Source organism: Muntiacus reevesi, chromosome 1 (genome assembly GCF_963930625.1).
Source record: "Muntiacus reevesi chromosome 1, mMunRee1.1, whole genome shotgun sequence".
NCBI lineage: Eukaryota > Metazoa > Chordata > Mammalia > Artiodactyla > Cervidae > Muntiacus > Muntiacus reevesi.
Genome location: NC_089249.1, coordinates 71,253,826 through 71,281,166, shown reverse-complemented (window position 1 = coordinate 71,281,166; position 27,341 = coordinate 71,253,826). Strand labels below are relative to the sequence as shown.

General features: G+C 43.8%; 1 protein-coding gene across 1 annotated transcript; it reads left to right on the top strand.

Moving 5' to 3' along the window:
• Positions 1 to 1,852: 1,852 nt before the first annotated feature.
• Positions 1,853 to 27,201, top strand: PCP4L1 (Purkinje cell protein 4 like 1). Its single transcript, XM_065925146.1, has 3 exons — positions 1,853 to 2,076; positions 25,053 to 25,107; positions 25,921 to 27,201. The coding sequence occupies exons 1-3, from the start codon at positions 2,068 to 2,070 to the stop codon at positions 26,064 to 26,066; spliced, it is 210 nt and encodes a 69-aa protein (XP_065781218.1). The 5' UTR covers positions 1,853 to 2,067; the 3' UTR covers positions 26,067 to 27,201.
• The last annotated feature ends 140 nt before the right edge of the window (positions 27,202 to 27,341 follow it).

The following is a 27,341-nucleotide window of genomic DNA, read 5'->3' as shown; positions in this document are numbered from 1 at the left end:
TTTACTTTCTGGCTATTACAGAAAAAGCTTGTTAATCTATGATCTAGGATTTTGAAGTCTCTGTATAATCCTTTCATCGATATTCAAAAACTTTGGAGAGGTCTGCCTCATTAAAGACAGTCTCTTCAAGGCTAATTATTCATTTGTTAGAAAGGTAGGGGAAGCCAGAGAGTAGGCTGCATAGAGCAGGAGCTAGCCTACTTAGAATTTAGCAACTTAGGCAACCAGATTCCCACTGGAAATTGAAGGTCAGAGGATCCCAGGTGTAGGGGAAAAGATATGATCTTTCTTCTATTTTCTCTGTTTCTGAAGTGGCAGAGAAAATGTACACACACAGAGGGTCTAGCTAGTGAAAGGGTATTTGAGGTCTTATCTGAGTCTAGTTGTTGAGAATGGATCAGTGATTGCTGACTTAGAGAAGCTCAGCTGTTAATGACTCAGTTATTGCAGGCTATGAAAGAAACTACCAAAAGGATGTAACAATGTATGGCAAAAACCATTACAATATTGTAAAGTAATTAGCCTCCAACTAAAATAAAAAAAAAAAAAAAAAAAAAAAAGGATGTAACAGCTAAAGCTGAAAGTGTTTGACTTTGGCCGACTGAAGCTTCAAGAGGGCTAAGAGGTTTTACAATGTCTAGAAGTATCATGGGCAAGAGCATTTAAAGGATTTCTTTAAAGTAGAAACCAAAGCTAGGTATTTAGGTATAGTAGTTGAAGTTATCAGAAAGTTCATGACTTTTACCTAGGTGTTCTATTACTTTTCATCTTACGCTCAACATGTTTTCCCTTAAAACTTATACAACATAGTGACTATTTAGTAAAGTTCCATCTTACTGAAAAATAATCTGTATAGATTGGGCTCTGGGCTTCATCTTTCACATCTGCTCCCTACACCTGGGCAGAGTCCACTTGCTAGTTTTGGTACTCAAACATGTACCACCAAATGGGTTGTTACCTGAATTGCAGGAAGAAAAAAGTTAGACTTTAAGAGACAGGACTTGCGTATTGAGTGAAATCTATTTTAATGGCAACAAAAGGAGTTAGGTCATAAGAAGTCTCTCCTTTTTAAAAAAATTTATAATTTTTATTTCTAGTTTCTCCACCATAGTGGAGCACAGTGGAGGATGCACTGACAGATTGAGATTGAATGAGTAAACAGTTGTAAATTAACTTTTGGAGGCGCTCACTACCTACTCAAGTGGACCCTAGGGGACCATCATTTTGCTGGAGAGGGTTTTTTTTTGCATTATGTGGGAGGTAGGATTGATGAATCTGAAAATGTCTTTCAACTCCTAAGAATAAAATCTTCCGAATCAGGCACTTAAAACTTTCCCTGTTCTTTGCTACAGAACACTGTCCCCTTCCATCTCTCTCTCTTCCTCTCTCTGTCCCACTCCTTCCCTTCCTCCTTTCCGCCCTTCTCTTATTCAGACTGCCATCCTATAATTAAATCTTAATCTGCAACATCTCTTCCCTTTACCCTTTAATTCACTGCTGCCTGCTTCACATGGACCCTCTTGATTTCCTTCCAGCTCTTCTTTCTTCACTTTCTCAAACTCACACACCCCTTCCTTCCCTCTCTCTCCTTCCTTCCTTCGTATACTATTCCTTCCTTCTTTGCTCCCCCTACTTCATTTTCCATCCGCTCACCCCCCGACGGTCTCCCCCTCCTTCCCGCTCTCTGTCTTACCCTAGTTTGGAAATGCAGCAGACCTCTGAGACTACCATCATTGGTTACGAGGGGCTGTCACTCTGAGGCAGGAGGAGAGCCTATTGGTCGGCTTGGAGGCGGGTTTGGCGCTGACTATAAAAGGTGGGGCCAGCGGAGGTTAACCGCGCGGCTCTGACAGGACAGGGTCGGAAGGGGACTCCCGGCGCGGAGCTGAGCGCTTGGAGCTGGGGTGCGGGTACTAGAACAACGGCTCTCTGCACCGACTCTCCCCGCCTCACCAGCGGGGACCCTGCCTCAGAGCCCGGCAACTCGCTGCCGTCGCCCGTGCAACCCGAGGGCCCTTTGTCTCCCCTGCACGTGCCGCGCCCCGCGCGCCCCGTCTGGTCGCAGAGATGAGCGAGGTGAGCGGCGCTGCCCGACTCCCCGCTGCGGGCTGGGGCTGCGGCGCGGGGAGGCCGCGGCTCGCGTGTCCCAGGGCGGCTCGGGAGGGTGCTGTAGTCCGCATCCGCGGAGAATCCTCCCGGGGCGCCCACCTGCTTCTCCGGGAAAGCTCCCGTATCCAGGCGCTGGGAGCGATTGGAAAAGGGAGGCTTTAAGTTTCCCGACTGTGGGTGGCGATATGGGGGGGCTGGAATCGAGTGTAGAATGGAGGGAGGCTGAGGTCTCCGGTATAAATCTTACCCTCAGGATGCGGCTCTCTGCATCTGTTTTACTGCTCCGAGGTTACTCGGGCTTCCCTTCACTCTCCTGACTTCTGAGAAAAACATTCACTTCTATCCTCCTAGGGCTGTATTGCTTTTACACTCCTTAGGTAGCATTCAGCCGAGAACTCCAGCCTTCGCCCCCTAAGGTGGCCACTTTGCCCCTTTTAGGAGGGTGACATCCCACCCTCCATTCATTCAATCAAGAGTCAACTGTTGGAGGGACCATTTCTGTCATTCAGAAGCCTTGTAGAGGGGGCCTGTCCGGCTCCTGGGGAGATGTACCCTTCAAGAATAGACCTCCCTCTGCAGTGCTTGTTGCATCCTGATGCTCCGTGGTCATCTGAGCCAGACCCAGTCCATTAACTGTGATTTCCTCTATTCAGAGAACACTGTCCATCTGTGAGGGTCAAAACAGAAACTGGGAAAGACCTGTCCCATTGTTTGACTGCATTTGCAGGCATCCAGAGACAAGGATCTTCCTTTCTAAGTGAAGTCAGTATGGGCAGTGACATCACAGGCTTGGTTTTGGCAACCCATTTCCTAGTACCCAGGATCCTGTGTTAAATCCAACTTCTCATCTACATGCCAGATCCCAGCTCTACTGCTTACTATATGGCCTTAGGCAAGTTTACTAAACCTTTCTCTGCTTCAGTGTTTTATCTGCAAAATGGGGGTAATACTGGTTGTTCTAATGTTCTTAGTACCCGGCACAGAGTAGGCACTCAATCTGTGTTAGCTATTCTCTCTCTCTCTTTTAAAAATTTTAACTTAAAAGCATTTTTTAAAGAGTGTTTCAGAAAAGCTAGCTTGAGAATTTTCAAGAATACAAACCAGTGAAGGGGCAGGACGCTGGAGCTGGGGTCTCAGTTTAGATCTTCATCTTTAGCAAGAGCTCTGCTGGCTACCAAAAGCTGTCACCCAGGGAGCCAATTAGGGCCAACTACTATGTTTTGGTTGCCATGTCCACTAAATTCATCCTGGAAAATTCAGCTAGTCTGAGGGCTGCAGATGAACTAAAGTGGTTTCCTGTCCCTCATATAGTTGTGACTGTGATCAGAGCAGCCTTTCAGAAAGAAAAGAAACAAACAAAAAAAAAGATTCAATCTTCTTTCCTTTTGCTTTTCCAGCTCTAATATGAGAGGAGAGGTTTTCTGTTTCCTCTTTTCACTGAGGTCTAGAGTTCAATGCCCCCTCCAGTGTTTCTAAATCTGAAAGTTGCAATTCAAGCCGTCCCCTGGGGGTTTGTGATCTGAGGGCTATGCCAACACAAAGATGTATCGTTAGTCTGTGCTTTTAAGGGGAAGTGCACAGCCTTTCTGTAGAATATGCTACAGGGGCTGGGATTTAGAGTGGTATTTGGTGGAGTGACAAAACTCCACTTGACGTGGAGTTTTAAGTTTCCCGACTGTGGGTGGCGATATGGGGGGGCTGGAATCGAGTGTAGAATGGAGGGAGGCTGAGGTCTCCGGTATAAATCGGAGTCTTGACTTAGCAGCTGTACTTGGTTACCCTCAATCAGGAACTCAGGTAGAATGGTGAGAGTAGAATCCTTGAATGGGAAGTAACCATCACTTGTCTGCAGGGCTGCCCAGACTTCCAGGCTGTCAGAGTGATCTGGCTCTAGCAATTTAGCCGTCAAAGTTGCCCCCTAATACGGAGCTGAGCCCGCCTTCAGGGATGAGTATTTATGAAATCCAGAAACAGCTACCTGGGCTTTCACAGAGACCAACTGTCTCTGAACCAGATCCCCAAAGGGCTTTGAATTCCCTCGAGGCCCAGACCCAGCCTGTTTTCTTCCTCCTGTAAAAGTTATGATGAAAAGCGGAAGTGTTGCCCAGAGCTCTGCGGCTCCAGGGAGACTCCGAGCTCCCTTACTTCTCAGCCCAGCCCAGGGGTCTCCTATTTCAGGCTGAGTTCGAGCCAGGAAAGCCCTGTGCTCTCGGAATCTTATGTAAGCTTCACCTCCTCCACCTGCTTCTTTTCTTGCTTCAGAGAAACTGCATGAAATGAGAGGATTTGGGATCTCTTTAAGAGATTCCCATTTCAAATGAAGAGCAAAAGTTGGGCGGGGGGGTGGTCTCCAGACCTAGAGGACAAGTGTAGGGTCCTGGTGACACTGCTGGGGAGGGTCTCTGGTCACACTTTGCCTTCCTGTCTCTTTGCTGTCACTCAGTACTGCAGCAGAGCTTTTCCCTGTGAGTGTGTGTGCTCATGCGCAGAGGAGCCGCAGGCTCATCTCCAGCTTGTCTGCATTCACAGCTGCAGGCAGGACTTGATTGCTGTCAATCAGTCCGTCTCTTATAGTTTAATAACTTTTTGCCAGTTTCGGTGAAGAATGGGAATGGGAGATGCATCCAGTCCCTGAGGGCTCTTTCCTATAATCCCTTCTCAAATGGTATGAAGTCAACCCCATGGACTGTGGCCTGCCAGGCTCCTCCATCCATGGGATTTTCCAGGCAAGAATACTGGAGTGGGTTGCCATTTCCTTCTCCAGGAGATCTTCCTGACCCAGGGATTGAACCCAGGTCTCCCACACTGTAGGCAGACGCTTTACCATCTGAGCCACCAGGGAAACTTGAAGCACATTTGCAAGTTTTTCTGTGATCCTGTTGCACTTCTCAAGTGGAAGAAAGCCCAGCTGGAGGAATCCCTTGGTCCAGGAGTCATTCTGTTGAAACGAGGGTTATGGAGGTCTGTTAACTAGTCCCATGGTGTCTGCCCCATAGTGTCTGTCCCCAGGCTGGCAGGGGATGGAGCAAGGGATAGATCAGTTAGAAACCTCACTAGAACCAGTACTCTCTCCTTTATTCTGCTCGCTGTCTTCCTAGGTAATAGGAATGAAACATGGTAAAGAATCTGCCTGCAGTTCAGGAGACCTGGGCTCAATCCCTGAGTTAGGAAGATCCCCTGGAGGGGCAAATGGCAACCCACTTCAGTATTCTTGCCTGGAAAATTCCATGGAGAAAGGAACCTGGTGGGCTAAAGTCCATGAGGTCATAAAGAGTCAGACATGACTGAGTGACTAGCATAACATATCATACTTTGGGGATCACATTCTTCTTCCTGTGCATATCTGTCTGAGTCTACAAGCCTTCCCCACAATGGAAGTTTGGTCAGAGTGACATCATTCTGTTATATCTTCTGTGAACCAGTTGTTAGGGAACCTGGTAGGGACTTGGGGGAAATCCAAGTTTCTCTCTCTTCCTCATTGTATTTAATTATGATGATAATTATATTGGATATATAAAATAGAAAAGCTTGATATTGGAAAGCTTTCTACCTTTAGAAATATCTGTCTTCTAAAGTAAGAGAAACCATAACTTGGTTCTAGAATTTGCTCATCTCTTTCTTAGTCATCCATCCAGGTTGTTGACTTAGGCTGCTTGAACAGGAGACTCTCTGGCTGGTCCAAGTGGATGACTTTGTCATCCTGTGACCCAGGAATATAGATGACTCTTTCCTAAGCTGCAGCTGTGATCAGTTACACTTTAGAGTATCAAGTCTCTATAGGGTCAGGCATCCATAAGTAATGTGGCTGAAGTCCAAATATGCAAACCTGCTGTCTTTCGTATCTGTCTTTGGAGGGTCTTAACCCTGAAAAAAGTGATGGGTATAGGCTTGCAGAGGCAGTGGAGGAAGAAGGATCAGGTTAACAACTGTCTTTTCAAGGTTGTGATTCTATAAATGCCTCCTCCTGTTTTTTTTCTGTTTTTTTGTAGTTCTGAATTGTCTTTCATGAGTCCATGTTATCATGGGAAAAAATAAGCTTAGTTTTGCAAAAGTCTTTCTAGAAGAAATACCAGTAATATTTTTCATCAAGAAAATCTCAATATATCAAAACATTATAGTGATATAATTTCAGACTCATTAAGGAGCCCTAAAGGTCATCTGGTCCAGTCTTCTCATTTTGCAGATAAGGAAACTGAGGCCCAAACCTCAATATTAGAGTCAACAATGGGCCACAGACGACTGCCTTCTTATCCGAAAAGAACTTTCTCTTAGACTCTTAGTGTGTGACCCCAGTGATAGAATGATGTAAATCTGCGTGCAACTTTGAAGGACAATATTACAAATACTTTAATTAGATTTAATAAATCTGATAGAGAGAAAGGAGAGACCAACATAGGAATGAAAGCACTATTCTTCCTTGAGATGCCTAGTCACCTTAAAAACGGGTGCAATGAATGTGCTGAAGTGGAGTAGGTAAGTTAATAGGAGTCAAGGGAAGGGGAAGCCTGGAGGCCCTCTTTTCATGCATTTTTAGCTTCTGGTGTCCATCATTGATTTCCTTAAGTGTAGAGCATCAAGGACCAGAAGGAGAGGTTTTCTTTCAGAGAAGAAAGGAATGACCAATTTTGTTAACTCTAACGTATTTGACTTGGAGGACCCAGTACTGAAAAGTGGGTATTTAAGTAAAATTGCTATACTTGATGATCAAGCCGATGCTAAACAGTCCTCCTTTATTTGGTCACTCGACTTCCAAAGAAAGTATAATGGTTTCCGGAGGAGAAATCTAAAAGAGGGAAAGAGGAATGTATTAGGCTGGCAAAGTAAGTGATCAATACTAAGTGCATAGTTTTCTAAATCCATACTCCAAACCCGCTGCTCAAAATGGCTTGACTTGCCCAGAATTATTTTACCTACAAGAGTAAGCCAAGCCAGAAGCAGATCCAAAACCACTTTCTCTAAGAAATCTGCATCTCTGCAGGTGCCTGGACCTGATCACGTTCTCCTCCTTGAAGCCTGACGACTGCTTAATTCCAGGCTGACACCAGAAGGCAGGCCCACCTAGGTTTCCCAACCCCCCATCCAGGGAAAAGAGGTGCCATTTACGTTCTGTTGTCCTTGGCGCTGCCTCCCTCCCACACAAAGCCCTCCAGCTGTGTGTTTGCTTTGTAGGCTGTGGTGGGATTAATACGTTTATTTTGGGACATTAACGCCATGGGTGGGATGCACATTGAAGATTATAGTAATAAATGATGCTTTGGCACTACTCTTTCTCCCCCACCCCTACCCTCAGTATGGGGTGAAGGCACAGTTCCAAGCTGTGTGCAAAGCACCACAAATAACACTCATTAAATTGTGGCAGTCCATGCTGGGGGGAAATGGGCCGGGGCCTTTGACTCACTGCATACCGTGAGCTGGCATAAACGAGGAATTTTGCCTGACTCCGGTGGGGGTTACTGCTATTCCAGGAAACAGAGGTGGGGTGGTTGAATCGGGAAGGACAGACCAGGGGGCTTGGGAGCTCGGACTGCTTAAATTCTATTCTTGTCTTAGGAGTCACCCGAGCTATAAGGTATTTGAGTTATATGCCTTATGTTAGAAAAAGAAGGTGTGTATGTAGAACTGGGAGTAAGGATTCGTAGTTCTTTTTCTGTTATAATCTTGAGGGTGACCTTGAGAAAGTCTTTCTGAAGCTGTTTGAGGACTGCAGCTGGTTGCTACACTGAAAGAATTGAAACAGTTCCAACGGTGCTCCAAAAACAGCAGTCTGGGGTCTTTCAAGGGCACCAGGGGATCCCAAAGGCCTTTCTAAGGATCTTTAGCAGTGAACTTCATTTAACACTGGGGCGGGTCGGGGGCGGGGGGACATGTCAGCAGGGATAGAAGGGTCTCTGGGGGGCTGAAGCCTCTTTGTCACAACTTGAAAGCAGATGCACTAACCCTGTCTCTCATCCCTTTCTGTGCCTCTAAAGCAAACAGGGAGCTTACACAGCCTAGGATTTATGTCAATACTCAGGCAAGAAAGAGGTGTCTGGGATTCATATCTGGGATTTTTAGGATTCAGCTCCTTTTTAGATTTCTCTGCCCTGGACTCTAGACAGGATTCTAAGTCCTTGTGCCTATTCATCTGGATAAACTGATTCTAACAGTACTGTAATGTGTGTATAACATGCTTTCATTTGCCCAGCATCCAAGCTTATCATGCAAAAGCAGGGTACATTTTGCCCAGGTATGATGAGATGCTCCTTTGTTCCTGCCTGTTGCTGCTGCTAACAACCTGTGATACCTCCTGAAAGATGCCAGTAGGATGAGGAGTATAGGAAAATCTGGGTAGTTTACCTTTCCTATGGTTAGTTTTAACTTGCAGCTTGGTGCAGAGGGGGGTGACACTGTGACAATGGTTGCTGTGGCAACACCACTGAAGATGAAAGAGACAAAGAAAGGAAGAATTGCAGCCTAGGAAGGGGGTGGGGCAAGTAGGGCCTAGAGTTACAGGGTACCTATTTCCCAATAGTGGTAGCAAGGAAACAGCACCCAAGTTGCTACCACTTTGACTGTTTTTGGGTGCTTTGCCAAGACAATACTAACCAAACTATCCTCTGAGGCAGGGAGTATATTTCCACAAACATCTTTGTGATACATAGGTGGATGAAAGAACTTGATCAAAGAGATGTGGTTTATTTGCTCCTGAGCACTAATCACCTCTCCCCCCCAAAAAAAGAAGGAAAAAAGCAAACAAACAGTGTGTTTGTGTCTAAGGGTTCTTTGAAGTAAAACATGAACATTGTTGGAGGTACTGTACTGGAGACCCTCTCTTGTACATCCCTGACCTGGGGCTAGTTCCAGCAGGCTCCAGGACTCCAGACATGGGCAGCTGCTGTACAGAATACAATTTCTATCCAAGAAGTCTGTTGTTGGACCCTTTACCAAAGGTTTAGAACCCTTGTCAGCATTTTTTGGGGTCATGCACTGGGAAGATAGGGAGATTGTGATTTCCAGGGTTAGTTTAGAGTAAAAAGAGGTCAGCTATGAAACTCCTTTCGTACCAGAATAAGCCTCAAGGGCCTTTAGAGCCCTCCCAGGTGTTCCCTTCTTTTCTTCAGTCCCGCTTAGTGAAGATCCACTCTGTGGGAAGCTCTGCTGTTGCATTCCAGGACTTGAACCATGCAACACCCTAGTAACTTGACCTGTTCTTACATTCAACCCATAGTTACCTTACTTCAGAATAATAACTATTTATGTTCATATGGACTAGACATTTTACATACATTTTTCTAGTTCTTTTTACCTTTTAGGATAGATATTTCTCTTCTGTAGATTAGAGATCTGAGCACAGAAAGGCTAATTTCCTTCCCAATGTCACACAGCTAGGAATGGCAGAGCTGGAACAGTCAATTCAGATCCAGAATATGAACCCAGATCTGTCTAACTCTACCTAATAAGGCATACTGCTTCCACCAGGAATTTGAGGCTTAAGAAAATTTTAATTCATGTAAAGAAATATCTATTTTCAAAGTACCTACTATGTGCAAGGTATAGGTTGCAGTTACTGCCAGTGATACACAAATAAATGGACCGAGCTTTCAAGGAAATGGGCTCTGGGGGGTGGTGAAGGTGGGGAAAGGGACGTAAGACAAATACACAATAACCATAATACGAGTACTATGAAATACACTTCTAGAGAAGTTCTTCGCCTCCACCCTCAGCTCTCTTTCAGGTAAATCTGCTGAAGTGAGGAAAAACAGTGACCTAGCTTCACTATCTCTGAACCACTACAAAATGAGGCCCTTAGCTATCTAGAAACAAATTAGATTTTAGAAAGCTAGGTGAGGTGGCAAATAAAGCAGAGTTGGAGCTCCCTTCATTCTTTCGACAAATATTAATTGGGGACTTACCTGGTGGTCCCATGGTTAAGAATCTGCCTTGCAATGCAGAGATTGTGGGTTCGATCCCTGGTTAAGGAACTAAGACCCCACATGCCACAGAGCGACTAAGCCCGAGGCCCACAACTCCTGAAGTCTGCCCACTCTGGAGCCCGTGCCCCACAACTGGAGAGTCTGTGTGCCACAATGAAAGATCCCACGTGACACATTGAAGACTCTGCATGCTGCAACTAAGACCTGACTCAGCCAAATAAATAAATACTTTTAAAAAAGTGTTAGACTGAAAAAAAGACAAATAACTGAGTATATATCATGTGTAAAGGCATTGTGCTAGACCCTGGGACTACAAGAGTGAATAAGATAGATACTGCCCCTATGCTCACAGAAGCTTACACTGAGATGGGGGAGACATTCAGTATCTAACCACTAAATTAATATTTAATTACATTAATAAAAAGTACTATCAAGGAGAAATACTAGGTGCTATGAAAACTTATAATGAGGGACCTAGCCTAGTCTGGGGGGCTTAGAAGAGCTTCCTGGAAGAAGGAATTCTTGAGGAGAGCTCTGAAGAATAGGAATTAACCAGGTAAAAGGGGAGCAGGGGTAAGAGAACCGTGTGTCAAGGTATTAGGTGGGAAGGAACAGAGATGAGGTTACTAAGGTAATCAGAGGCTGCATAATGTTGGACCTTTTAGACCATGTTAAGAATTTTCATCTCTATCTTAGGAGCATTGGTAACACCTGGGTTTTTAAGGTGGTCTACATAAGAAACAGCTGTGTTAGGGTGGTAACAGTGGGAGAAGTGAATGGATTAAGAGATATTTGGTAAATAAAGTTAACAGGACTTACTATTGAATTTGGATATGCAATATAAAGGAAAGAAAGGTATCAAAAACAATTTCTAGGTTTCTGGCTTGTACAATTGGATGAAATGGGGAATATTGCAGAGGACTAGGTTGGGTAGGTAGGATTATGAATTTAGTCTGAAACTGAAGAGTTTGGAGTTTCCATGAAACACCCAAGTGGAGACGTTTTAAAGCTCGGAGGGGAGGTTTGGGATAGAGATATGTGGTCTGCCCTCTGCATCCATAGACTCCACGAACAGTGGATCCGATTTCTGAGTCTAAGAAGGCAGAACCCATGGATAGCCAACTGTACTGTGCCAATTTATATAAGGGATTTGAGCATCTGTGACTTTTGATATCCATGGGGATCCTAAAACCAATCCTTCTTGGATAACAAAGGGAGGTTGTACATTTGAGTCCTCAGTGGCATTCTGCACTGTTGAATATGGTTTAATTATTATTAATCAATAATTATTGTTATTAAGTAAAATTCTAAATTTTATTCCTCAGTTGCACTAGCCACATTTCTAAGTATTCAGTAGCCCCTTGTGTCTAGGGAGTGCCATATATTAGATGGTACTCTATCATTTCAAAATACTTCTATTATTGCAAAAAGTTCTACTGTAGGGGTCTGCAAACTTCCTGTGATGGGCCAGGTAGCAAATATTTTTGGCTTTGTGGGCCATGTGATCTCTGTTGTAGTTACCCAACTCTGCTGTTGTGGCGCCAAAGCAGCCACAAACATATGCAAACAAGGGCATGCCTGTGGGCCAGTAAAACTTTATTTAGGAAAACAGGCTGTAGACCAGATTTAGCAGTCAGCAGTAGTTTGCCGACCCTTGTGTTGGACGGTTCTGGTATAAATGATAAACTGAAGTCATAGGTACATAGAAGATCATCTGGGAAAAGAGAACAGAAGAGAGTCTATATCTAAACCTTGAGAGCCTCCAATACTTAAATGTTGGCAGAAGTGTTCAGAAAGAAAAAAAAAACAGGAAAAATTGTGATGCCCCAGGAGTCAAGGAAAGAATGTGTGTCAAGAAAGGTAAAATGATTAACACTGCTGAATGCTTCAAGAGGTCACGCCAAGTGGAGCTGAAACTTTGCATTTGATTTAGTATCATAGAGAACTTTGGTTTCCTAAAGAGCCATTTCAGTGGAGAAGGAGTAGAAGCTAGGTTGAAGTGGGCTGGAGACTGTAAGGGAGGTAAGGAAATGGAAACAGTAAATGTTTGAGGAGCCCAGTTATGAAAAGAAGAGAGACATGAGAGATCCTGGCCCTCACCCCCACCCCAGTCTCCTTTCTACTGTTTCTTCTCAGCCTTTGCTAGCTTCTTGACCTCTCTGTAACCTTTTTATCTCCCTTAATAATAAAGTATAATTTACTTGAAGTAAAATGTACCCTGATCAGAGTATAGTTCTGTCAATTTTAACAAATATATAGTCATATAAACTCCACCAAAATCAAGATATACAGCAGTTCCATCATCCTCAAATTCCCCCAGCCCCCTCTATAGTCACCCCTCCTATGACCTCAGCCCTTAGTAGTTGCTGGTCTGTCTGCCATCCCTATAGTTTTTCCTTTACAAGAAATGGCACATAATCTGAATCATACAATATGTGTGTATCCTTTTGGGTCTGGCTTCTTTCACTTAGCCTAATGCCTTTGAAGTTTGTCCATGTTGTGTGTATCCATAGTTCATTCCTTCTTTAATTGCTGAGTAGTACTACATTGTATGGATGTGTTACAGTTTGTTTATCCATTCCTCAGTTAAGGGACATTTGATTGTTTATAGTTTTTGGTGATTACAGGTAAAGCTATTATAAACATTCACTTAACAAGTTTACATGTAGACATAAGCTTTAATTTCACTTGAGTGGATGCCCGGGAGTAGGATTGCTGATCAGTATGATAATTGTACCCTTAACAAACCACCACAGGGACTTCCCTGGTGGTCCAGTGGTTAGGACGCCACACTTCCACTGCAGGGCGCACGGGTTTGATCCCTGGTCAGGGAACTAAGCTCCCACATGCCATATGGTGTGGCCAAAAAATAAATGAAGAAAAATTAAAAAAAAAAAAGAAAGAAAGGAAAGAAACTACCACAGTAGCTATACCATCTTGCATTCCCAGCAATGTCTGAGAATTCCTGATACTCTATCTTTGCCAGCACATGGTATTGTCATAAACAAAACAAGCAAAAAACCCAAAGCAACAATAACAAAAATTCTAATTAGGTATATAATGAGATCCAATTGTGGTGTTAGTGTGAATTTCTCAAGTGACTAATGATGTTATACATATTTTCATGTGCATATTTGTCATCCATGCATCCTCTTTGGTGAAGTGTCCAAACATCTTGTCCTTTTTACAAATTGTATTCATATTATGGAGATATGAAAGTTCTTTATATATACTGGATACAAGTCCTTTATCAGATTTTTGATTTGCAAATATTTTTTCCAGTCTGAGGTTTGTCTCTTCATTCTCTTAGAAGTATCTTTCAAAGAGCAGTTTTAAATATATATGTGTGTGTGTGTGTGTGTGTGTGTGTGTGTGTGTGTGTGTGTGTGTATTTTTTGGCCATGCCAAGCAGGCCTGTTGGATCTTAGTGCATCAACCAGGGATCGAACTTGTGCCTGTTGTAGTGGAAGCATTGTCTTCTTTTTTTTTTTTCCTTAACTTTTATTTTATATGGGGTGTAGTTGATTAACAAACAATGTTGTGATAGCTTCAGAACAGTGAAGGGACTCAGCCATACATATACATGTATCCATTCTACCCCAAGCCCCACTCTCATCCAGGCTGCCACATCTCATTGAGCAGAGTTCCATTTGCTATACGAAGCATTGAGTCTTAACCAGTGTACTGCCAGGGAAGTCCCAGAGCAATTTTTAATTTTGACAAAGTCCAGTTTATAATTTTTTTCTCTTATGGATTGTGCTTTTGGCATATCTAAGAAATCTTTGTCTAACCCAAGGTTGCAAAGATTTTTTTCCTGTATTTTCTTCTAGAAGTTTTACAGTTTTAGGTTTTATATTCATTTCAAGTTAATTATTGTACAAGGTGCAAAGTATAGGTTGAGGTTTTTTTGTTTTTTTTTTTTTTGGTACATGGCTAGCCAATCATTCTAGCACTGTTATGAATGGATCACCCTAACCTTTCAATATTGAGGTTCCTCCAGGGTTGGTCCTAGAGCTGATTCTTTTCACTCTAGTGGTGGCTAGAGAAGGAATTCAAATTGATGAAGGCTTTTTTCTTTTTTTTGTCTTAGAGAAAGGATGAGGTTTTATTTATAAGTGAAGAAAATTGATTTTAAAGCTTCTTGAGAAGGAGAAAAGGGGAATGGGCTCTAAAACTCAAATGGAAGGACAAGACATCATCTGAATGCTGATAAATGCCCTGGAAGGAGGTATGGGTGGGGAAAGGGAGGGTGTTGCTATGTCATACCTCTCTCTGCAGTCTCAGTGCCTGAAGACAAAAGACCCCTAAGCCAGCAGGCCTTTCCTTCTCCTCCTTCCCCACAGGAAGGGGGAGTCCACAACTTTCAATAGCAGAGGAAACAAAAGTTACTCATGGGGAATTGGCAGCTACTGCCAAGATGATCCAATGGAACATTGGAACATGTCAGGCCCAGAGGTGAGGAAAAAAGGAATACAGGAAGGAAGGCAGGGAAAGAAACTAGGGCCCTCTAGGGAAAAACAAGAGTTGATGGGCCTCATAGTTGCTAATTAGTGTTTGGTGTGTATTGAGAAGTAAGAAACATTTAGTCCTCTGTGGGCAGTGAGGTGGAACTGAACCAAGCTTCAACTCACTAGAAGCTTGGAATAACAGGCTTCAGTGTAAGCAAGGGAATCATTTGGAATGGAAACCAGTAGGATGATCCTGCACATAGAATTCTCAGAATCTGAAAGGCTAGCTAGCAGCTGGCCCTGGGAGTGAAGAACACACAAACAGGCTATGGCTAACCCGCAGGGGTTAGCCTGGTGTGTGTCAGGAGGCCCACTGAGCAAACATTAAAAATGAAAGCCAAGAACTTCCCTGGTGGTCCTGTAGCTAAGACTCTAAACTCCCAGTGCAGGGGACCCAGGTTCTATCCCTGGTCAGGGAACTAGATCCCACATGCCACAACTAAAGATCCTGCATGCTGCAACTAAGACTCAGCCAAATACATAAATATTATTAAAAACTGTATATATATATATTTTTAAAAGATGAAAACCAAAGTCAGTGTGGTTAGCTCAACTATCAGAGCAGGAATCTGAATCAGTAGGCATGGTCTGGGGTCAGATTCTTAAATTACAAATAAGCTTTCCCATATTGGGAGGATGGGACCCTTGTAGAGAGGTGGTCTGCAACCTTTTTGGCACCAAGGACTGGTTTCAAGGAAGACCATTTTTCCACAGACCAGGGGTTGAGGGGAGTGGAGGTGGTGGTGGGGATGGTTCTTGGATGATTCAAATGTATTACATTTATCGTGCACTTTATTTCTATTATTATTACATCAGTTCCACCTGAGATCATCAGGCATTAGATCTGGAAGTTGGGGACCCCTGCTCTAGAGTGTACGCCAAGAAACTGTTGGGGACTATGGATTGGGAGAGTAGTACCTGAATACAGCTGTCTAACTGTGGAAATGGAAGGAAGTCATGACCCCTAGGGCTTTCCTTCTTACCCAGTGATTGCTCTGCTGTGCGGGAAAACTTGTTTGATTAAGTCAGTTTCACATTGGACATGCTTCTCATGCTGTATGTGTGTGCCACATGCATACACATGCTTATGTCTTTGGCTGGAGACTGGGATATAGCACAGCTTATTGTTCAAGAGGGTGGACTCTGGAGTTGGACTGTCTTGGTTCAAATCCTGGCCTTGCTGCTACTTAGCTATGTGACCTTAGGTAAGTTAATTAACCTCTTCTGGACGTTAGTTTTCTTATCTGTAAAGTGAAACTAGTAACATTACCTGTCTTATAGGGTAAGAATTCAATGTGTTATATTGCAAGAATTCAATGTGTTAAAGTACTTAGAAAAGTGACTGGTACAATGTATTATATATGTATATGTATATATATATGATTTTTAATAAGATGAGCTAGTGCAGTGAAGGTTGCTCTTTGCGACCCCATGGACTGTAACCTACCAGAGTCCTCTGTCCATGGGATTTCCCGGGTAAGAAGACCGGAGTGGGTTGCCATTCCGTTCTCCAGGGTATCTTACCAACTGAGGGATCAAACCTGGGTCTCCTGCATTGCAGACAGGTTCTTTACCACCTGAACCACCAAGGAAGCCTTAAGATGAGGTTGGGTGAGAAAATGAGGTAGCATGGCATTCTAAAGTCTTTTGATTCCCTCCAATTCCCTGAGATGGGTTCTATAAGGACATGGAAGGATTTGCTAAGCAATTTAACTGTTGTTATTTCCGGGGTCAGAAGAGCTCAGTATTGAAAGAGTAGAAGAGCAACTGAGAGTTAGTAATCCATACCTGGCCAGAATGAGAGGCTGAGAGAGCAGCTGAGAAATGTCACCCGTCACAGCTCTTGTGGGTTAGACTCGATCCTCTGCAGGTGTAAGTTTTTGTGAGAGACGCTCATAGAGCATATGGTTCACATAGAGTGGACCTCCGTGACTCCTTGGTTTGCCTGAAATATGGTTAATCTGATGGCTTCCAGATAGATGCGCTGCTGCTGCTGCTGCTAAGTCGCTTCAGTCGTGTCAGACTCTGTGCGACCCCATAGACGGCAGCCCACCAGGCTCCCCCGTCCCTGGGATTCTCCAGGCAAGAACACTGGAGTGGGTTGCCATTTCCTTTTCCAATGCATGAAAGTGAAAAGTGAAAGTGAAGTCGCTCAGTCGTGTCTGACTCTTAGTGACCCCATGGACTGCAGCCCACCAGGCACCTCTGTCCATGGGATTTTCCAGGCAAGAGTACTGGAGTGGGGTGCCATTGCCTTCTCTGGATAGATGCACTAGAGGATCTTTATTCACCTAAAATTGCTGAGTTTCTAGGAGATACACAGGAGGGTTAGGGCAGGGACCAGAGACCAGTAAAGGGCTGAGTATGATGTAGGGGGTGGGAGCTAACAACTTGGGATTTAACTGCCCCCAACCCCCACACCGCACCAAATCACTAACCACTAAATCCAGAAATCCAGAGTGTTTGGAGCAGCTATTTTGAGAACTGGCTGCAGGGAGTGCAGGGAGGAGGGGCAAGTTGAAGCTCTAACATATTACTTTTTAGTAGAAGGTATGAGAGAGGATTGTGAGTAATAGGGTTTTCTTCTCCTTTTTAGAACCCTTTTCTGCTCTCCCGAGTGACCTCTCATAAATTTAAGTCAAATAGAGCTGAGAACCCCTGGGTGACCGGATGGCTGCTGTGCCATGGCTCCACTCCAGGGCCAGTCATCTCAGGAGCGACTCAGGAAGGCAACAGCTGGCCAGGCGGAGGGAGAGGGCTGGCCTGTGTGGTTCAGTCCCGGTACATGCTCCTGCTTAGTGGATTCTCAAGGTTAGCTGATACGGGAGAGAATGGAGAGGAAGAGACAGCTACTCGAAGGGAGATATTTAGAATTGGAGTCCAGATTTTCCTCCAAAGGAGAGGGATGAGAGAAAAGACTTGGTGGATTAAGGGAATGGACTTAGAGAGAGGGAGGGAGGGAGGAATAATAGTTAAAGCAAGGGTCAGATTCAGGGATTTGCTGGTAATAGAGAAAGTAGGATTTGAAGTCAGAGATCATGGGACTATAGAACTTGCCTCTAGACCTTTGACCCTCTTGTCTGGACTATTGAATGTTATATCCTATTACTAAACACCCCATCCGTGTCATGCATTTGCAGTGTGGACAGACCTCTTGTGATGACAGTGTGGCATCATGGAAAGTGTCACCTAGGTAACTACTGGATCATTATATTGATTGTGTGAAAAAATTTTTACTGTAGGAAGACAGGAAGTCCATAGGAAAAGAAAGAGTATTGAGTGGCCAGTCTCCCGACTCTCAGGAATAATCCTTCCTTTTGTGAAACCTTTTTTTTTTTTGGTCAAAGCAGGACAGGAGGAATTCTATAAGGTTTGGGGAACACTTTTGTGCATGTTCTTTAAGATTTTTAAATAAAAATGTACATATACATAGATAAGCAATTTATATCTCTTATAAAAATTGGACCATATCAATTTATAATATCCTTTCAAAAACATTAGAGCAAAGATGAACACATTGTAAATCAACTATACTTACATAAAATTTAAAAAATAATTTAAAAATTAGATAGTTATTTTATAACTGTCTGCTATCTCCAGTACTTTGCAAGATGTTAAGAAAGTACAAATAAATCACAAGACTTGAAAAAGCAGTGTAGATGTGACCAGTATTTCCTTTGAAAATCATATCTTAACCCTGGCGGTCCAGTGGTTGAGAAAATGCCTTGCAATGCAGGGGACATGGGTTCATTCAGTCCTTGGTCTGGAAACGAAGATCCTACATGCCTGGGAGCAACTAAATCAGCACGCCACAACTACTGAGGCCCTCTCGCTGTGAAGTCCCTGAGCAGGAACTACTAGAGCCTGTGCATCTCAACAAAAGATCACACGTGCTGCAATGAAGACCTGACGAGCCAAATAAACAAATAAATAAAATCACATATGGTCAATAAAACAATCTTAGTTTGGCCCCACATTTTAATATCCGAAAGGATGGGATTGTCCATCTACCTAACAATTCTTAAGTTTGTAATTTACTTTTAAAGATGCTTTCCCTAACAAACACAGTACAGCATCACTGTTTTATAATCATAATTTTTGTTTTACTTTATTTTCCTTTTTAAAAACTATTTATTTATTTCGCTCATTGAGTCTTTGTTGTGGCACTCAGGATCTTTGTTGTGATGCATGGAGCATGTGGGCTCAGAAGTTGTGGCTTGTGGGCTTAGTTATTCCATGTCGTGTGGAATCTTAGGTCCCTGACCAGGGATTAAACCTGCACCCTCTGCATTGCTGGGCAGATTCTTTACCACCAAGGAAATCCCAAACTGTTATTTTCTTATTTCCCTCTAACTTTTTATTAGAAAAATTTATCAGAGTTGAAAGAATTGTTCAATGCACATCCATATCCTTTCCACCTAGCCTCAGTGATTGTTAATATATCAGCATATTTGTATCAGCATGTGACAGTATTCGATCTTGGGGACATAGTACAGTGGTTAAGAGTGTGGAGTCACTCTGCCTGGGTCCCAGAGAAAACAGTTTCACTGTTTTCTAATAGTGTGGCTTGTACTTGGGCAAAATCTTCAGTGTCTCTAAGCCTGTTTCCTCACCAGTAAAACAGGATGACATCTCAGAGATTTAAGAGGATGATATGGGAAAGGGTTTGGCACATAATAAATGCTCGAGAAGTATTATTTGGGAACCTGTCCTTTTTGCTCACTCAGCCTGGAAGATAGGGACACTATCTTGACTGGTTTTACTTTAAATCTGTACCCATTAACTTCAAGTGAGCCCTTAGGGCTGCCTGGTAATCCTGCCACATCTCACCAGTCATTCACTCTCTTCACTTTGTTCGATGACTATGTCACTCAGTCACTTCTGTCCTCAAATCTTAAATACTTTCTGCCCCTTCTTCATTCTTAGCTGACAAGTGTGCTTGTGTCACTGAGAAAATAGAAACAATCAGAAGAGAACTTTCATACATTCCCATTACTCTTGCCATCTTACTTCCATCTATACCCCTATTCTATGTCTTCATTCCTATTTTGTGGCTAAACTGTCCATAGTTCGGTTTAAGACCAACCTATTTACTTATATTCCTTGGTAGCTCAGATGGTAAAGCATCTGCCTACAGTGTGGGAGACCTGGGTTTTATCCCTGGGCCAGGAAGATCCCCTGGAGAAGGAAATGGCAACCCACTCCAGTATTCATGCCTAGAAAATCCCATGGACCGAGGAGCCTGGTGGGCTACAGCCTATGGAGTTGCAAAGAGTTGGACACGACTGAGCGACTTCACTTCACTTCATTTACTTATGCACTAGATCCATTTCCTTTTGTCTATTCAAGATCACTCTAGTAATTATGACTTCTATCTTCTCCACCATCAGGTTTTCCTTCTCTACTAAATCATTCCCATGACTCCACATCCTTCCTCAGCTACTGTCCAATTTCTCTGGGTCTCTTTAAAGGAGAACTCTTTGAAAGAGCTATCTTTATTCACACATCCATCAACAAATCCAACTTATTCTACCATGAAAATTGTCTCAAGTCTTATCACCTCTCTCACTACCACCCTAGTCCAAACGCCCATGATCTGACTTGTATCACTGTTAAGATGCTCGTAATTGTTTTCCCTCTTTCTTTCCTGCCTCTCTCTAGTCTGTTCTCCACCCCACAGTCAGTGATCCCTTAAAAACACTTCAGACCATGTTTCCTTCAGCATCAAACCTTGTAATGCCTTTTCATCAACTCAGAAAAAATCCAGGACTTTTCTGGTGGTCCAGTGGTTGGGAATCCGCTTGCCAGTGCCGGAGATGTGGGTTCAATCCCTGGTCTGGGAAGATTCCACATGCTGCGGGGCAACTAAGCCCGCATGCCACAGCTGCTGAGTGGCATACTCTGAAGACTGTGCTCTGCGACAAGAGAAGCTGCTGCCGTGAGAAGCCCATGCACTGCAACTAGAGAGTAGTCCCTGCTCACCTCAACTAGGGAAAGCCCACGTACTGCATGAAGATCTAGGGCAGCCAAAAATAAGTGAGTAAGAAAAAGGAAAACAGTCTCATCTTTGCCCTGGTCCAAAGACATTCATATTCTAGCACCTGCCCAACTTCATTTTCTATACTCTCTTCCTTTCTCACTCAACTCCAGATGTGCTGATTTTCTTTTTCTTCCTGAACACACTTGGCACAAAATCTGCCTCAGTGATTTTCCACCTGATGCTTCATCTGCCCCCAAGGCTCTTTTAGATATTCACCTGACTGGCTCTTATATGTCATTTAAACCTCTATGTCACTCAGAGAGGCCTTCCTAGACTACTCTGTTTTATTTTCCTTCTTGGCGCTTGTCACTAACTGGCATAATTGTTTAATGAGTTCACGGACTTATTAATAATTTTGCTCATTTCTGTATCCCTAATGTTTAGAACAATAATTGGCATATATTGGGCAGTGATATATTTGTTGAATGAATGAATCTTGTATTTCTTCTATACCCCTTTCATGTATAGAACAGTGCTAAACTCAAATATAAGTCTGTGATAAGTATTGATAAAAATAGGGTAGAAATAGCATAATCTACACAATTGATGCTTTCAAACTGTGGTGGTGGAGAAGATTCTTGAGAGTCTCTTGAACATCAAGAAGATCAAACCAGTCAGTCCTAAAGGAAATCAATCCTGATTATTCATTGGAAGGACTGATGCTGAAGCTGAAGCTCTGATACTTTGGTAACCTGATGTGAAGAGCCTACTCACTGGAAAAGACCTTGATTCTGGGAAAGATTGAGGGCAGGAGGAGGAGGTGACAGGATGAGATGGTTGGATAGTATTACTGATTCAATGGACATGAGTTTGGGCAAACTCTGGGAGATAGTGAAGGACCAGGAAACCTGGCGTGCTGCAGTTCATAGGGTTGCAAGGAGTCAGACACAACTTAGCAACTGAACAAGAACATAACATAAACTGGATTCGATCAGCTTCCTAAAGTAGAACCCTTATATCTGGCAGTCATTTAACAAAAGTTTGCATCTGTAAAATGAGGGATAATATTTTACACTCCGTTGAGCTCTCCCAAGGATGAGATGAGAAAACATTTTTGAAAGCACCAGTTTCTGTGTTTTGAAAATATCAAGTACTCAAAATTGTGAAATAAACAAACTCTAAGGGGACTCAGAAGCCTACAGGAGTGACTGTTTCAAGATGAATTGTACCTTGAGACTGAGGAATGACCAGAGGAAGCAGTTCTGTTGATAAGATTTTGAGGAACGGAAGTTACTATTATGTTATATCTAACTCTCCATCTGAGCAGAGAGGCTGGAAAGAAGCACACATATGAATTGATAAATCTCACTTCATGTTCATCAACTTGGCCTTGTGAGGGGCCTTAATGCTTCCCAGAAATCTTATTACTATTTCCTAATCCATTCACTTTCCTCCTCTCCTCTGCCCTCCTCCTTCAGTACCTCTTCTTGCCTCTTAAAGGATCACCTTGTTACCTATTTTACTTCAGATACAGAAGCAATTAGAGGAGACCTTGCAAATGTTCCCACCTGCTTGTGTTTGGGCTTGTGTGGCTCTGCTCCCCTCCAGTTCCTCTGGATGATCTGTTCTTAGCTCCTGTCCAAGGCCACCCCTCTACTCACTGAATCTTTCACCCCTTTCTGCTGCTCTAGCAATGAACCTCTTTCTCTTCTACAGTTTTTCCTTCTTTACTGGATTATTTCCACAAAGCACAAATATTCTGTAACTTCTGCTGTCTTAAAATCTTCTTATGACCCCATGTTCCCCTCAAGCCACAGCCCCCATTCTTATTTCTTTGGAACTCCTTCTATATTTGCTGCTTTAATGCCTGTCCTCCTTTTCTCTAAGGAACACACTACAATCAGATTTTTCCTCCCTTCCTCGACTGTAACTTCTCTTGTCACTGTCACCAGTGATCTCCCCATAGCAAAACCCAATGGTCAATTCTTGATCCTTATTTTACTAGGCCTACCTGCAGAATTTGACACAATCACTCTCGTCTCTGTGAGATAGTTTCTCTGTGTGGCTTCTAAAGTGCTATAATCTCCTGGCTTTTCTCCTGGCTTTCTTCTCAATTTTTTAAATTGACATTTTGTCATTTCTATACCCTCTAATCATTGGAATGACCCAGGATTTGATCCTGTTCTCTTCTTTATTCGAATTCACTTCCTTGGTGATCTCACTCAGTCTCATGACTTAAATACCAACCACATGTTAATAATTGCCTAATTTGCATCTCTGGGCCAAGGCCTTCTCTTTAACTCTTTTGAATATTCAACAGTGTATCAAAGCAAATGCTGGATACTTCCATAGGCTTCTCAGACTTGTCCAAAAACAAACCCCTGATCTTTTCCCTAACACCTGCTCTCCCGGCTGTCTTCTTCATTTCAGAAAATGGCAATTCCATTGTTTTTCATTTCCTCAGCCCTAAAACTCTGGAGTCATCCTCAACTCCTGTCTCACAGTGCCATTTATCCAATCAACCAGTCACTTTAGTCGTAGCTTGAAAATAGTGTCTGAGGGGTCCACACCTATGGATTCAGTCAACTGAGGATTGAAAATATTTTTATAAAAATTCCAGAAAATTCCAAAAATCAAAACTTGAATTTGCTGCAAGCCAGCAACTGTTTATAGAACATTTACATTGTATTAGATATCATAAGTAATCTAGAGACGATTTAAAATATGTGGAAGGATGTGCATAGGTTATGTGCAAACATTATGCCATCTTATACAGACGTGCGCATCCATGAGTTTTTGTATCCTCAGTGCTCCTGGAACCCATTCCTTGTGGATACCGAGAGACAACTGTATACCAGAGTTGAACTCCACTTCCACAGGCTTCCCAGGTGGCGCTGGTGGTAAAGAATCTGCCAGCCGTTATGTAAGAAACTCGGGTTTGACCCCTGGGCTTGGAAGATCCCCTGGAGTAGGATATGGAACCCACTCCAGTGTTTTTGCCTGGACACAGGAGCCTGGCAGGCTGCAGTCCATGGGGTGGCAAAGACACAAATGGGCAACTGAGCATACCACTTCCCCTGCCACCTTGTTGATCCAAGCAGCCATTATCTCCTACCTGGTTTTCTGCACTAACTGCTTAGCAGATTTTTCTGCTTCCTCCCTAATGCCCTTATGTGCAAATTGAAGGTCTCTAATGGCTTCACCTCTCTGTTATGGTAAAAGTCTAACTCCTTAAAATGACTTCCAAGGTCCAACATGGTCTGCCTGCACTCCCAGTTATTTCTAATCTCATCTCCATTTGTTGTTCCTCCTTCTTCCTCCTCTCCACTCCAGATACATTGGCTTCTTGCTGTTCTCAAACAGGCTAGTGACACTTCTGTTTCCAGAAGGGGGACCCCTTTCAGGGCCCGAGAGTGGGCTCTTGTCTAACACTCAGAAATTAGTTGTCTGAGGAGACACATGAGCTGATAAAACAAGAGGCTTTATTGGAAAGAGAACCTGGGCAGAGAGCAGCGGGGTACGGGAACCCAGGAGAACTGCTCTGCCACGTGGCTCCCAGGCTTGGGTTTTATGGTGATGGGATTACTTTCCAGGTTGTCTTTGGCCAATCATTCTGACTCAGGGTCCTTCCTGGTGGGACACACATTGCTCAGCCAAGATGGATGCCAGCAAGAAGGATTCTGGGAGGTGGAAGGACGCATGCGTCTCCTTTTGACCTTTCCTGAACTCTTCCAGTTGGTGGTGGCTTATTAGTTCCGTGTTCTTTGCTGGGACCTCCTGTCATAAAATAACTCACACATGGTTACTATGGTGCCTGGCCAGGGTGGGCGGTTTCCGTCAGTGCTTCCCCTAACACTCCACCCCTTGAAAGCTCTTGCCCTCCACCCATAGGCCTTACTCCGTTATCTCCTTCAGCTCTTGGCTCAGACGCCACCTTTCAGAGAGGGTTTTTCTGACCACTTTGTGTACAACTGTATTTCTCCGTTCCCACCTGGCATTCCTGCCTCCCTTTTCTGTCCTCGGTCTATAGCACTCCTCACTATTTAACTAACACAATGATAATTTTCTAAAAGATTTTTTTTTATATGGACCATTTCTAAAGTCTTTATTGACTTTGTTACAATATTGCTTCTGTTGTTTATGTTCTTTTTTGGCTGCAAGGCATGTGGGATCCTAGCTCCCCGACCAGCAATCTCACCTGCTTCCCCCCCAACTCAGATTCTTAATCACTGTACCAGTAGGGAAGTCCATAACAGCATAATAACAGATTTGTTTATTCATTTGTGTATCTAAATCCTAGAATGCAAACTCAGTGAGGGCAGGTTCTTTCTCTTTTGTCCTCTACAATTTCCTTAGCAACAGATACTTTTTGAATAAATTTTGATGATTTTTCTCTCTCTCTCTGATCTCAAGACTCACTTCTTCAAAAGGCTAAGAGATGTACTTGGTAATAGGAGGGTTTGAAAATTATGATGGTGATTCTAAGGGGATGGTACCTTAATACTTCCATTAATATCTAATACTCTGATTTTTCTTTTCCAGCTTAACACCAAAACATCCCCAGCAACCAACCAGGCACCTGGCCCTGAGGAAAAGGGTGAGTGGGGATGGGCTAGGAAGTTTATAGAGCAGGTAAGTATTGGGACATGAAAACAAGTTGAGCTCTAAATCTGGAAGCTCCTAAAGTCAGATGTAACAGGAATAAGAATGTAATAAGTGAAACAACGCACTAGTTTAGGACCACTGTTATCTATAGGCTTCCTTTTTTCCTAAGAAGTAAACCTACCAGCATTTACTCTTTGATTTGGGAAACTGGCTCTGGAATGCTTGGCAACAGGCACACAGTGATAGGAAGAAGCTCATCAAATAGTCCAGACTCTGTCTCAATCAGAACTTGAGAGAAAGCTGGGGAAAGAGAGCTCGCTCTGGTACTCTGAATTGTTGTTTAGTCGCTAAGTCGTTTCTGACTCTTCGCGACTCCATGGCCTGTATCCCCCCAGGCTCCTCTGTCCATGGGATTTCCCAGGCAAGAATATTGGATTGGGTTGCCATTTCCTTCTCCAGGGGATCTTCCCAACCCAGGGATCGAATCCACGTCTCCTGCATTGGCAGGCGGATTCTTTACCACTGAGCCACCAAGGAAGCATTTAGGAATAAGTGATGACAGAAGACATTTGTCATCTTGGTTTAAGAGTTGCAAAGCTCCTGAATAATTACTATAACTAATTCTCACCCCAGGTACCCTGACTCAAACTCCTAGGAGATTATTACACATTCTGTGTCCTAGCAAAGGTTGGGGGCCCACACAGAGCCTAAGCAGAAAGTGGACTTTAACCACTGTATTTGGGGCCTGGGGAGAAGGGCTGGGGCCATTCAGGTTTCCTCATTAATGAAACTCTCAACTGTGCAGGGAAAGCTGGCAGTGCCAAGAAGACTGAGGAGGAGGAGGAGGAGATTGACATTGATCTGACGGCACCAGAAACAGAGAAGGCTGCCCTTGCTATTCAGGGCAAGTTCCGGCGATTCCAGAAAAGGAAAAAGGATCCCAGCTCCTGAATAACCAGCCTTACCCTCTCCTCACACCCTGCTCCCTCCCTTCTCCTTTTCCACAGCTCTGACTCCCGTGTGTGTTTGTCTCTTTGTTCCACTATTTTCTCATAGAGGCAAGTTCAACCCTTATACATTATTTATTCCAGCCCCTCAAGCCATTGTCGTGTAGAGGCACAAGGAACATAGGCAAGATGACGAATTTAAAGGCAGCCACTTGTCTAAGGGTGGACCATATTCTCCTGGAGATACAGCCACTTGATCAGTACCTATGCCTTCCCTATGAGGTTGAAGAGCAAGAGGATTTGAGGTTGAGAGAGGGACCTCTGATAATGTGGGAGGGAGGGGAATGCCTTCAGAGTAGGGTGCCCAAAGGTGGGGCATATACACTGTTCCACTGGTTACAAAAGTTTCACTTCAGGTAGCATCTTTTCCCCTTCACATCCTTCTCATCAGCACCTCAACTCCCCTCCTATGAGCTAAGCCTCAGTGGGAACTGGAGCCTCCTTTTCCCCTCGGCAGACCTAAATCAAGCTGCTTTCATGTTAGTGCATGCTGAGTAGATTAGTTCCAAGGATGGGAGACTGGGACAAGGAAAAGTTTCCTTCATCATGTTAGTCGAGAACCATAAGGGGCAGACGTGGAAGAGGTTCAGGGGCCACAGGCAGGGAAAGGGGAAGATTTGGGAAGGAAAGAAAAATGGAGGAGGAGGAGGTCCCTAAAGACACAAGCTACTGCTGGTTAAGCTGTACTATGTAAAGGATTCTTGGGGATTCCTGCCTACCTACCTCTAACCCCTCACGTCTAGATACCCTCAGAGGCCACACAAATCGAGTGACCCGTAGAGTTCCCACCTGCCTCATGGTGGAGTCAGAGCAGAATTAGAATAACCACTCTATGTGATTTTAGCATGTGTAATAACTATGAAAACAATAAAAAAACAAAACCCTCAAGTGGAGCCGTTTGACCTCTACTTCTGTATTTTTCTCCGGAGGAATATGAACGTAAGTCTGAGCTGGCCTCAGGGAGGTGGTAGAGCAACTGCACAGATGCCAGGGTGGCTCAGGAAACTGATGCTGGCTGAGAATTTGCAGACCGAAGCCCCCTCCTACCTTCGTTCCCTGACCTTGTCCTCACCTTGATTCACCACCCACGCAGTCTTTATCTGCTGCTGCTGCCACCCCCGGCATGCACCTGCAAGGGCGCTGTCTCCTGCTCTTTCCCCTTCCAGCTCAGTGTACGCTCGGGGGCTCTGCCTCTGGAAACAAACCCCATCTTCCTTGC

What these genes read in the sequence shown, in the direction of transcription:
- PCP4L1 (XM_065925146.1), top strand. An exon ending in ACCTGGCCCTGAGGAAAAGG is followed by an intron (nt 25,108 to 25,920) that starts GTGAGTGGGGAT and finishes TCAACTGTGCAG; the next exon opens with GGAAAGCTGGCAGTGCCAAG.